The sequence below is a fragment of the Coenobita brevimanus genome, unplaced genomic scaffold, assembly GCF_032717465.1.
Source record: "Coenobita brevimanus isolate Jiangsu-jjx unplaced genomic scaffold, ASM3271746v2 jjx.HiC_scaffold_1989, whole genome shotgun sequence".
NCBI classification, from domain to species: Eukaryota; Metazoa; Arthropoda; class Malacostraca; order Decapoda; family Coenobitidae; genus Coenobita; species Coenobita brevimanus.
Window position 1 is genome coordinate 135,001 of NW_027642874.1, and position 13,962 is coordinate 148,962.

General features: G+C 46.2%; 1 protein-coding gene across 1 annotated transcript in view; it reads right to left on the reverse strand.

Annotated features, from left to right (window-relative positions):
* Positions 1-11,011, reverse strand: part of LOC145389733 (G-protein coupled receptor moody-like) — a 57,352-nt gene extending 46,341 nt beyond the window's left edge. The window contains exon 1 of the mRNA XM_080264927.1: positions 10,935-11,011. Coding sequence (XP_080121053.1) covers positions 10,935-11,011 — 77 coding nt within the window. The remainder of the gene's footprint in view (positions 1-10,934) is intronic.
* Positions 11,012-13,962: the final 2,951 nt, after the last annotated feature.

A 13,962-nucleotide genomic window follows, 5' to 3' on the forward strand; every position in this document is an offset into this window, starting at 1 on the left:
GAAGGGATCAGAGGAGCAGAAGAGGGAGAGGAAAGAGATGGAGGGGAAAGGGAGGGGAAGAGAGGGGAAAGGGGAGGTAAAGGGAAATAGAAGTGGCGGAAACGGAGAAAATGATGCTTGCAGGAGGTAGGAAAAATGGAGAGAGAGAGAGAGAGAGACAGACAGACAGACAGACAGACAGACAGACAGACAGAGAAACTAAAATAAAGACAACAAATTAGAAAGAAGAATAGACAAGGATATGTATACATGTACATATACATATACGAGTAGGGTATATATATATATATATATATATATATATATATATATATATATATATATATATATATATATATACACACACAGAAACAAGGACACAAACGAGAAAAAGAGCGAAAGAAAGAATAAAAGAGAGATTGAGGCACGAGGCAGATTGGGATAGAAAGAGCTCAAGGTATGAATTTTTGATAGGCAACATAGTGTAACCTGGAAATATGGCGGTCTTTTGGCCTAACCTGGAGGGGAGGGCAGGGGAGGGGTGAAGTGGTGAAAAATGAGAGAGAGAGAGAGAGAGAGAGAGAGAGAGAGAGAGAGAGAGAGAGTTGTAGCAGGGTGAGAGAGAGGTTAGGGGGTGGAGGAGGGTGAGTGGTAAGGGTGTAAGAAGAAAAGGGTGGGGTGAGAAGTTGAGTGAGACAAGTGATGAGGCAGATTAGGGATGAGTGATAGTACGAGTGGTGGGGAGGGGATGAGAGGATGAGGGGTGAGTGGGTAGAAATGATGGTTTTGAGGAATAAAGTACGATCTACAGCAGAAATTCCCTTCCAACTCTCCACGTATGATAACACCCTAACAGTGCTTAACATCAAAGAGGACTGTTGTAAGCCACTCAGAATATAAACTTATTTAAAACACATTCTTTGGTTCCTTTGCGTACGATGTTACCAGATTAAAGGCTCATGTCGTACAGGAAAACTTCAAGCTAATTTCTGTGTCAGCTTTACATAATAATAATAATAATAATAATAATAATAATGATAATAATAAAGAATGATGATGATGATCGCTGTATTGGAAGGATTATGTCGGTTTCTGATCCCTAAAGTGTCAGAGGTGGTATTTGAAAGACTTAAACGAAGTATAACCCATTGGACTGCAGTTTGGCATTACCCTTACCCTGCAGTCTACCATCCGCCTTTCGGGTCATAGGAAGGGAGTTGAGGGACGTTTGCATACCCCAATATTAGAGCCGCCCGGTTATGTAGGTGCCACCACGTGAAGGCATCCCTCTCATTAGCGCAGCACGTTCTAAGCACAAGGAGGTCAGGTAATAGGGGTAGGAGTGAAAATGGTGTAATTTATTGGGACACAAATTACATTCCAATGAAGCAGGTAGGGCAAAGAAAGGTGATTTACGTGAAGATAAATTACCCTTGCGTCTTTAACCCCTTCCCCAGGGGACCTCTTGTTCCTAGTTTGTTCTTGCTATCTACCGACAATTTAATATACTCTGGGGTGAATTGGAAGGGTTAGGTATAGCCTTTGCAACCCATTCACAACAAGAGAGTTTGAATAAGGTAATTACGGAAGAATTGTTTAGAATTAGATTGTATATCGGATATATATATATATATATATATATATATATATATATATATATATATATATATATATATTATAGAGAGAGAGAGAGAGTCATCGTGTTAGGATATTTAGGGAGATATCAAATTGTATACCAGAAAGAGGTAGCACAGATGCTAAAAGTTAACACATATACATAACATTGACGATGAAAATACCTTAAAAAGAAATCCGCCTTAAACCCTTTTTTATTTTTATTTTTTTTTTTTTTTTTTCCAAATTATAATATTCAACTTACAGGGAGATATAACTGTGTATAAGGAGTTGGCATATATCTCCATGTATCTGTCTATCTATAGCCCGACACCCTAATCCCGCAAAGGGTGGCCGCAGACAAAACGCCTCCAAGTCGCTCTGTCACCCACCATTTGACTGCCCTTCCCCCAACTCACTCCCCCCTCCCTTATATACCTCCCAACTCCATCCCTCCACCTCATCCTCGGTCTCCCCTTCCCTCTCCCTCCCACCACTTCACCTACAGTACATACACCCTCTTAGTCAGTCTTTCATTCTCCATTCTCTCCGCATATATCAAGTGAGGTGTATTATGGAGCCAGCCTTGAAATTCCCTGATATATATGAAGCAAAATTGGTGCCAAATATGACTGTGTGGAGTGTTGGTGTACATGTGCGTGAGTGTGGCAGTGGAAGTGTGTCTGAAATTCCTTTACTTATTAATGCCGGAGTGTGTGTTGGTGGCTCTTTTTTTTGCGTAATTTTTGTGGGGGGTACTGTGTCGATGCAAGATGACTCACACACTCGCGAGCAGACATACATACACAAACGCACGTACACACACACACACACACACACACACACACACACACACACACACACACCAGATATCGACTTTGACGGCGGGCGGCCATTCGTCATCACTAAGTGCAGAAGAGCCTCACACTTAAGCCTCATCAAACAGAATCACTCCTCCGTGTGTGTGTGTGTGTGTGTGTGTGTGTGTGTGTGTGTGTGTGTGTGTGTGTGTGTGTGTGTGTGTGTGTGTGTGTGTGTGTGTGTGTGTGTGTGTGTGTGTGTGTGTGTTAGTGATATCTTATTCCGGACTAGAAGCAAGAATGGTAATTTTTTTGAACTAGTGTCAATAGCAGTTTATAAAAGTGAAGGTGTATGTTTACGTTTGTATATATGTCTGTTTCTGTCTATCCTGCTGTTTGCCTGTCTGTCTGTCTATCTGTCTCTTTTCTGTATCTATCCATCTCCCTATCTACCTACTTTTCTACCTTTCCATCTATATCTATCTAGCCATCTATCTTCTTATATATCCTCCATCTCTTTGTGCCTACCTACCTGTCTATACCTTTCTGTCTATCTATCAATCAATCTATCGTGCATCGCAGTAGAAAACCAAGATGTAGCAGTGAAAATCTAGTACCAAAGATCTTCACAAATTACTAAGATGCCGCCCACTGAACTTACGATTAAAGATACGATTATTATTTTCCCAGCCCAGAATAACTTTGGAAAATTCTTAACAAAGGTGTCGGCCGGTGTACTTAAGAATAAAAACGGAGATGTATATATGAATTAGAAAAAAGGTGGGATAGTTTTTTTAAGACACATGAGGCTATCTGTCTATCTGTCTATCTATCTATCTGCCTGTCTGTCTGTCTTGTCTGTCTGTCAATCTATCTATCTATATATGTACCTGCCTACTTATGTGATCTGTCAATTCATCTATCTGTCTATATATATATCCACTCCAGTGTCTATTTGTATATCTGTCTATGTATCTATTTATCTATCTGTCTGTCTGTCTGCCTGTCTACACTGAACTTAATTTACTGGTTTACAGGGTAATCCAAAAATAGCGCCTCACTAGCAACCCATATTATCTTGCTTGTTGTGGTGACGGCTGAGTATGCTGGTGTGGGCGTGGGTGTGGCAGTGGGAGTGGGAAATGAATAGGTGATGTAGGATGGACACTGATAACGCTGACTGAGCCGTACCCGGAGCACACGAGAAAAAGCTGTTATTATTATTATCATTATTATTATTATTATTATTATTATTATTATTATTATAGTCGAAGTTAGAAATTCGCTTGAAGTTTCCCTCTTCGATATGGGCCTTTACTATGGCAAAAGACTGAAAGATATGTTTTAAAAATCCACTTGCAATTACTGTTATTATTATTATTTTTAAGGTTTTCGGTCTGTGTTGCTTAAAATGAAAGATGGACATTGATTACTATTTTTTCGGTCTCAATATAGCACCTTTATCCTTTAATTTATTTACTTATTTATTTGCTTATTTGTTGAGAAGGAGATTAGCCGTTACGATGTTAAGAAAAGAGAGTGGATTTTCATTTACTCAGATTAATGTAGCGTAGTTTTAAAGAAATATGTCTGCTATTGTTGTTAAGAGAAAAATAATATTAATTCCCAAGCCGCAGCAGTAGCACAGAGAGAGAGAGAGAGAGAGAGAGAGAGAGAGAGAGAGAGAGAGGTGGTAAAGTCGGTACCATCAACGAGTACAAAATATCAGTAAGGAAAGAAATGGCTCGGTAAATATTCTGGCAGGTAGCGAGATGCCGTGAAGAGGAAGATATTGCCCGGTGAAATATTTATGCAAGTACTGAATCATAGAAGTATGGAGCGAGGAGGAAGACATTGCTGGGTAAATATTAGAGCAAGTGCCGATATTGATAGTAGGATGGAGGAAGATATTGCCCAGTAAAAAATTGAGGAAGTACCGAATATTGAGCCGTATCGTAGAGGGAAAATATTGCTCGGTAAATATTAAGCTGATATTGACTGGTAAATATTTCGTCAGGTACCAGATTTTACTAGCATGACAAGAGTGCGATATTGCTCAGTGAATATTTAAGTATGACGGAGTACAGTATTGCCCTGTAAATATTTCGTCCATCACCGATCCATCTGGGAGTAATATCCACCCCACGACTATACCTGGGCAGGGTGTATTGATGGGTAGGAGTGAAATAGCGAGTGTAGTGGCAGTCACGCTGATATACACGGCTTTGTGCATATTTTAGACCGATTTATATAATGGGAGGGTCGGGGTGTGGATGGGGAGGGCTGGGATATGAGTGGAGATGGAGGGCTGGGGTATGGGTGGCGGTGGGATGGGGTGATGGGTAAGGTGAGTGAGGGTGGTGGGATGTGTCGAGGTGATGGGTAAGGTTGGGTGGGCGGTTGGGTGGGTGTGATGGTGTATGTGGGTGGGTGGGTTAGTGGGGGTGGTGGTGAGGGTGTGGGTGTGGGTGATGGGAGACACAAGGGGTGATGGGGTGGAGGTGAAGGATGGAGTGGGGGTTTGTGAAGGAAGTGGTGTGTGGGGAAGAAGTGCTGATGGTGAGGTTTGGATGGGTGAATTGTGGTCGGGTGAGGAAATGGTATGGGTGTTGTGGGGTGGGTAGGTGAGGATGATGCTATGGGGAATGGGGTTATGGGATGATAACATGAGTTGGGGGTTGGATTGGGGTGAGGTGGGGGCTAGAGGGGCGAGTGGAGGTAGAGGTCAGTGAGAGTGGGCGGCCAGTGGGGGTAAGGGTGGGGGTGGGGGAAACTTAAGCCATCGTTAGTGTGAGTTTGGGGGTGATTCGAGGTGAGGGGTGAGATGGGGTGAGGGTGGGGGTGGGGGGGCTGGTTAGTTATTGTATCCCCGTTGTAACAGCATTTTAAATCAGTCTAACAAGGCGTTTTTGGAAATTACTGTTGTATATGGAGGTATTAGCCCGCTTTACGTGGGGGGTATATCTTGTGCAGGGCAGGGGGCAAGGAGGAGAGAGAGAGAGAGAGAGAGAGAGGTTAGGGAAAAATAAGGAGGAATGAAGATAAGAAAAAGAGATGATATGGAGAAGAGAGTATATCTTGTGCAGGGCAGGGGGGAGAGAGAGAGAGAGAGAGGTTAGGGAAGAATAAGGAGGAATGGAGATAAGCAAAAGAGGTGATATGGAGAAGAGAGGAAGGAAGGGGAGAGAAATGAGGAACAGGAACGGAGAGAGGGAGGGAGAAGGGAAGATGTGGGAAGAGAAAAAGAGGGAGGGAAGGGGAAGGTAAGGAAGGAGGGGAGGATGATTTGGGAAGGATAAAGTGGAGAAGGAAAAAATGAAAGAGGTCGCGGGAAGAAGAGGGAAAAGAGCAGGAATGAAGACGGGGGAGGGAGAGAGGAAAGTGATTAGGGAGGGAAGGAGAGAGAAGATAGTGATGTGGAAGGAGGAAGAGGGGAAAGAAGAGAGGGAAAATCAGAAGGATGGAGGGAGAGGTAAGGGAAAGGGGAGAGAGTGGAGAGAGTATGAGAGGGAGGAGGAGATGAGGGAGAGAGGAAGTAAAAATAAGGAGGAATGGAGAAAGATGGTACGAGGGAGAGAGGAAAGATGGAGAAAGAAAGGAGAGGGAGAGCGAGGAGTGTGGGAAGGAGGGAGGAGGGGAAGAGAGCGACTAGGGAGGGGAGAATGGGAAAGAGATGTGGTGGGAGAGAGAGGGAAAGAGAGAAAGAGGTAAATGACTAGAGAGGTTGAAAGAGAGGAGGAGGAAGGTGAGGCAGTGTGTGTGTGTGTGTGTGTGTGTGTGTGTGTGTGTGTGTGTGTGTGTGAGAGAGAGAGAGAGAGAGAGAGAGAGAGAGAGAGAGAGGGGGGGGAGTATCATTAACAAGCCAAGCAACTAGACACGCTGGCAAACACAGACAGACAGACAGACAAACAGGCAAACACACAATTAGGTAGACGGTCATGCAAACAGACAGGCAGGGACAAACATGCACTCAGACGGAGAGGGAGACAGACAGATACTGAGACAGGCATATGTAACTACCTTCACTCCCTCATTACCAACACTTTACCAATCAATAACACTTTCTTCTATAGTCGCGGCGCACGACTCTGAGGTTGTCATAATCGTACCCTGGCAACTTACCATCCAAAAGTGCGTCCGATTTCGTATCATACACGAATCATATTATTATGCACGAATATATACACGAATATTATTATACACGAACATATTACACACGAATCACATGCGTCTCATATTATACACGAAATCAGACGCACTTTTGAATGGTAGTTGCCAGGGCACGATTACAAGAACCTCAAAGTCGCGCGCCGCGACTATAGTAGCGCTACCTCTCTCTCTCTCTCTCTCTCTCTCTCTCTCTCTCTCTCTCTCTTTATGCATGTGTATAAGAATGTATGTATGTATATATATGTGTGAATGTTTGTATGCACATTTGCGGACATATCAAACAGAAACACCCCGTCCACCAGCGAGGTGGTGTAAAGCTCTCCGCATCTACTATAGTAACACATATGGGTATGGAACTTCACCAGGTTCCGTTCGGTCGCTAGGACAAACCATAGGCGGTGATCATTGCTGCTCTGCGCAGTTACTGGTGGTACAGTGTTCCGCCTGACAGTATACAGAAAAAAACGTTTTGTGAATATGATAATTTAAAAAATTCATACCGTTCATATTTTTTTTATTCCCATGTAACTCACAGGTTTCGTAAGTGTGACTCCCGAGAAACATCACGAACCATACAACATTTACCGACGGCCAGCATATAAGCCATCATAACATTATCTGCATCTCCGCACTTTTCATAATAATCACAAAAGTACAGTGACCCCCCTCCTTGCTGACCGTGAATCTGAGACTGGTCGACCTTTTTAATCGACGCTATTTCGTAAAAGGTGGTGTCACAATTAGAGGCAGGGTGGGGCGCCTGGGAGAAAGGAGGAGGGAGGTGGGTGAGGAGGGGACAATAGTGGTCTGGTTGGTGGGAGGAGGGGCTCTTCAGGAGGCGAGTAATGGGGTAGGGGGAAGCTAGGATGGGATGGATAAATGATACGCTGGTGACATGTTACCAAATCAGCCATAACTTAACGTTGATTAGGGTATTTGATAGTCAGGCCGTTCAGCGTTATTCAGTCTACCGGCATGTTATGTATATCACCTATAGGACGACCTACTTCGCACGGGGTGGCACTTTACACAGATCCTGCATCATTAGTGTATGGTGACGACTGTGTCATCACATGGTGATATATGAAACGCCCCTTGAATGTTTGCCTGACGTCACACCTGTTGTTATAGCGATTGGGAGCTATTCTTGTTGCGTTCACGTAGTAACATCTTGGATGATGACTGTGATATCGAAAGCAAAGGAGGCGGAGGGAGGCATTTTCTCTTGCCACAATATATAATAGTTAACAGTAGTGATTCGTGTCTATGATTCTCGTTAATAGCTGTATGGTACCGATGTAAACGACGTTATTTACGAGGGGGGGGGGATGGACTGGGTTCCAGAACATAGGTGGCAATACTGGGGTGGGCTAATAGGTGGGTGGAGAGATGCCTTACCCGCTGTATTACATGATCTTTATGTCGGATTACTGTTAACTCTACACTGGTATGAAGGACGTGTAAGTGTTAAGCAATCTGAATCACAACCTCAGTATCCTGTTCACTGTCGCCTCCCCCCCCCCCACACACACACACTCTTCTCGACAACTGCGTGCACTCAGACTTGGGTACTGACGAGAAGTGGAGATGGCCGTAATGACTGCTACGCCATGAACAGCAGATCACATGTTTGTGCATCAGCGACAGTGGTTCACCTGTCTTTTTTTTTTTTTTTAAATAACAGAACAGAGGAAGGAAAAACAAATGAATAAAAAAAAATAATCCATACACCAGATTACTGGTGTCCTCTGTTCATAAAATATCTGTAACAGTTAGACTTGAACAGCTGTGGGTTAAAAATTGGGGGAAAACAACTCTGGGGAAGCGAGTTCCAGAGAGATGCAGTTCGAGGAATGAAAGAATTCTGATAGGCAGATGTTTTGCAATATGGCTGAGTGACATTCCAGTCATGAGCGCTACCAGATGCCCGTGTAGCACGAGGGAAGGTATGGAGAGGTGGCACCATGGACGCAACTTCGTCTGAGCATTTGCCAAAAAAATATCTGTAAAATAATGCAAGGGAGGCAACATTCCTTCTTACTTGCAGGGGAGGTAGTTTATTTGTAATGGCAGGGTTGTTAATTATTCCAACAGCTTTGTTCTGAATTTTGTATAGTTGTTTTAATGCAACCTCTCCACAACCATTCCACAAGGGTGAGCAATATTCAAGCTGAGAGTGCACATGACTCTTATAAATTAGAACTAAATGCTCATCAGCGAAGAAGTTTCGGACTCTGTACAATAATCCAAGTTTCTTCGAGACGGTTTTAGCGAGTGATCTGACATTAGGGGTCCAGCTGAGGGCATTGTTAAGTGAGACGCCAAGAATTTCAATACTTTTGGATATGGGAATATTAGTAGCACTGAAGGTAATGTACGAATCTGGCAATATCTGTCTATTAGTAAACTGTATATATTTAGTTTTACTAGCATTAAAAGAGACAAGGTTGTTTTGTCTCCTTTCACTGATCGTAGATAGATCTTGATTTATGGAGATGGCTGTACTGAGTTGAGAGGTAGAGATATTGGACTTTGTAAATGGGGGTCTGAGTGTGAATGAACTATGTAGTGTTGAGTCATCTGCATATGAGTGAATGGGATTGTGGGTGACAGATAAGAGATCATTGATATGAACCGGGAATAGGGTTGGCACCAGAACTGATCCCTGCGGCACGCTGCCGTTAATTGAGTGGAAATTGGAATATACATCATCTACTTTTACTCTTATTTTCCTGTCACTAAGATATGAAGAAATCAAAGGAACAAAAGACGTTAGTCCGTAGCAAGGGAGTTTGGACAGCAGGGAACAGTGCCATACTCTGTCGCAAGCTTTAGAAATATCAAGAGCTACTGCATGAGTTTCTCCATGTAGATCAGTTGATTGATGGATGGTATGAGTTAGGAGCTTGAGTATGTCAGTGGTGGATCTTTCGTGGCGAAAACCATATTGTCTATCACTAATTAAGTTGTTGGATTCAAGATGTTTAACAATGTGCTTATTAATTAAAGTTTCTAATACCTTACCAAGAGAAGATGTGACAGCTATTGGTCTGTAATCAGAGGGGTCAGAGGAACTTCCTTTCTTCGGAATTGGGTGAATATTGGCTTCTTTCCATGAATTTGGGAATAAAGAAGTACGTATGCATAGTCTGAATAATTTAGCTAGAACAGAGACTGGTATCGTCTATGGTAGAGATTCTGGCAAATGTACTGGCAAAGATATCTACTTTCCCACGTGGGTCATTTGTAATGTTGCCAACTGAAGATTTTAGTGGGGGAATGGAAGATGACTTGTTAAAGTTATTATTGAAAGAATTAAGAGTTGACCAGAATATTCTTTTGTCATTAGGGTTGTTAAGTAGTTTTGATGCTTGCTTTTGAAGAAAGTTTGATTTAGATAGATTTAATACAGCTTTTGCTTGATTTCCAGCAATTTTAAAGTGGGAGAGTGATTCAGATGTTTTTTATTTTAAGTAAGAGTTATATGCTAATGACTTTTGGGCTGTTGCTCTGGCACAGTTGCCATCAAACCATGTTGGAGAGTTTGATCTTTTAGTGAACTGTTGACTTGGTATGAATAAATCCATACCAGCTAGTATGAAGTCGCAAATGTGGGACTGGGTAGAATTGGGATCACTAGAGAAGAAAGACTGCCGTGGAATGTCAGCAAGATAATTTCTAAATCCATCTCAGTTTGCCCTATCAAAGTGCCATCGAGTCACCCTGACAGGTTCAGAACTGGGAGGTATGGGAGGGTTAACTAATAAGGCTTTGATGAGATTGTGGTCAGAGGATCCAAGTGGTGATAGTACCTCTATCCTGTATTGATCTGGATTATTTGTCAAGAATAAATCCAAGAGATGGGCATTATGGTCAGGATTATCAGGTATTCTAGTTGGTTGCTTTACCAGCTGGGTGAGATTAAACGATTCTGCAAACAGCTCGCACTCTAGACCAGCGTCGTCAGTCCTGGCAGAATGTAATAACCATTCAACATTATGTATGTTAAAATCACCCAAAATGGTAATTTCGGTGCTAAGGGCAAGGTTAAGGTTACTCAACTGAGTGGATATGAAACCAAATACACTACGTTCCGAAGAAGCATTGGGAGAGCGATAAACTACACAAATATATTTGGTAATATTTTGACAATTTTGTTTATATAATGAGCAATCAAAACTTGATGAAGTGAAGTTTATAATAGTGTCAGTTACATATTGGGATTTGATATGAGAACAGGTGCCGTCAGTCAACGGGACATCCGATGGCAGACGACCATGCGAATAGCTCTCAGTCGACGGGACATCCTACGATGGACGTCCGTGCCAATAGCCATCAGTCGATGGGACATCCGGTGGCGAACCACCTTACGGATAGCCGTCAGACGACGACCGTGCAAACAGCTGGTGGCGTACGACCGTGCGAATGGCCACCAGTCGACGGGACATCCTATGATGGACGACCGTTCGAATAGCTGTCAGTCAACAGGACATTCGGTGGTGGACGACCATGCAAATAGCTGTCAGTCGATGGGATATCTTATGATGGATGACCGTGCGAATAGCCATCAGTCGATGGGACATCTGATGGCAGACGACCATGCGAATAGCAGTCAGTGGACGGGACATCCTACGATGGACGTCTGTGCCAATAGCCGTCAGTCGACGAGAAATCTGGTGGAGGATGTGCCGTCAGTCGACGAGACATCCGATGGCGGACGACCATGCAAATAGCCGTCAGTCGAAGGGACATCCGATGGCAGACGACCATGCGAATCGCCGTCAGTCGACGGGACATCCTACGATGGACGTCTGTGCCAATAGCCGTCAGTCGACGAGAAATCTGGTGGAGGATGTGCCTTCAGTCGATGGGACATCCGATGGCGGACGACCATGCAAATAGCCATCAGTCGACGGGATATCTGATGGCAGACGACCGTGCAAATAGCTGTCAGTCGATGGGATATCTTATGATGGATGACCGTGCGAATAGCCATCAGTCGACGGGACATCCGATGGCAGACGACCATGCAAATAACCGTTAGTCGACGGGACATCCGATGGCAAACGACCGTGCGAATCGCCGTCAGTCGACGGGACATCCTACGATGGACGTCTGTGCCAATAGCCGTCAGTAGACGAGAAATCTAGTGGAGGATGTGCCGTCAGTCGACGAGACATCCGATGGCGGACGACCATGCAAATAGCCGTCAGTCGACGGGATATCCGATGGCAGACGACCGTGCAAAGAGCCGTCAGTCGACGGGACATCCAATGGCAGATGACCATGCGAATAGCTGTTAGTTGACGGGACATCCGATGGCAGATGACCATGCGAATAGCCGTTAGTTGATGGGACATCCGATGGCAGACGACCATGCGAATCGCCGTCAGTCGACGGGACATCCGATGGCAGACGACCATGCGAATAGCCATTAGTTGACGGGACATCCGTTGGCAGAGGACGTCTGTGCCAATAGCCGTCAGTCGACGAGAAATCTGGTGGAGGATGTGCCGTCAGTCAACGAGACATCCGATGGCGGACGACCATGCAAATAGCCGTCAGTCGACGGGACATCCTACGATGGACGTCTGTGCCAATAGCCGTCAGTCGACAAGAAATCTGGTGGAGGATGTGCCGTCAGTCGATGGGACATCCAATGGCAGACGACCATGCGAATAGCCGTTAGTTGACGGGACATCCGATGGCAGGCGACCATGCGAATAGCCGTTAGTTGATGGGACATCCGATGGCAGACGACCATGCGAATCGCCGTCAGTCGACGGGACATCCGATGGCAGACGACCATGCGAATAGCCGTTAGTTGACGGGACATCCGATGGCAGACGACCATGCGAATCGCCGTCAGTCGAAGGGACATCCTACGATGGACGTCTGTGCCAATAGCCGTCAGTCGACGAGAAATCTGGTGGAGGATGTGCCGTCATTCGACGAGACATCCGATGGCGGACGACCATACAAATAGCCGTCAGTCGACGGGATATCCGATGGCAGACGACCGTGCAAATAGCCGTCAGTCAAATGGACATCCGATGGCAGACGACCATGCGAATAGCCGTTAGTTGACGGGACATCCGATGGCAGACGACCATGCGAATAGCCGTCAGTTGACGGGACATCCGATGGCAGACGACCATGCGAATCGCCGTCAGTCGACGGGACGTCCTACGATGGACGTCTGTGCCAATAGCCGTCAGTCGACGAGAAATCTGGTGGAGGATGTGCCGTCAGTCGACGAGACATCCGATGGCGGACGACCGTGCAAATAGCCGTCAGTCGACGGGACATCCGATGGCAGACGACCGTGCAAATAGCCGTCAGTCGACGGGACATCCGATGGCAGACGACCATGCCAATAGCCGTTAGTTGACGGGACATCCGTTGGCAGACGACCATGCGAATCGCCGTCAGTCGACGGGACATCCTATGATGGACGTTCACTCCCCGCTTTTTCACCTCCATGCTGTTAAGAGGAGTGAGACACAGCCTAGGGTGGATACTATTGCATAGGAGATGGTTAGCCACCTCGAAATCCTATTTGTCTGATCCTTTTTATATTTTTCTTTTTTCCCTCCTTTAGACTGCATCGCTCCACGATCCTTTTTTGCCTTCCCCTCCCTTCCCGGTCTTGGCCGCCTCTGCGCTCCTCCATCCTTCGCCCCCTTCCCTTCCTCCCCCTCCCTCGCCGGTCTCGGCCTCCTCTTCACTCCTGGTTCCTTCGCCCCCATCACCTCCTTCTCCTCCCTCGCAGGTCTCGGCCTCCTCTTCACTCCGGGTTCCTTCGCCCCCTTCCCTTCCTTCCCCTTCCTTGCCAGTCTCGGCCTCCTGTGCGCTCCTCCATCCTTCGCCCCCTTCCCTTCCTCCCCCTCCCTCGCCGGTCTCGGCCGCCTCTGCGCTCCTCCATCCTTCGCCCCCTTCCCTTCCTCCCCCTCCCTCGCCGGTCTCGGCCGCCTCTGCGCTCCTCCATCCTTCGCCCCCTTCCCTTCCTCCCCCTCCCTCGCCGGTCTCGGCCTCCTCTTCACTCCGGGTTCCTTTGCCCCCATCACCTCCTTCCCCTCCCTCGCAGGTCTCGGCCTCCTCTTCACTCCGGGTTCCTTCGCCCCCATCACCTCCTTCCCCTCCCTCGCAGGTCTCGGCCTCCTATACGCTCCTCCATCCTTCGCCCCCTTCCCTTCCGTCCCCTCCCTCGCAGGTCTCGGCCTCCTATACGCTCCTCCATCCTTCGCCCCCTTCCCTTCCTCCCCCTCCCTCGCAGGTCTCGGCCTCCTATACGCTCCTCCATCCTTCGCCCCCTTCCCTTCCTCCCCCTCCCTCGCCGGTCTCGGCCTCCTTTGCGCTCCTCCATCCATTGCCCCCTTCCCTTCCTTCCCCTCCCTTG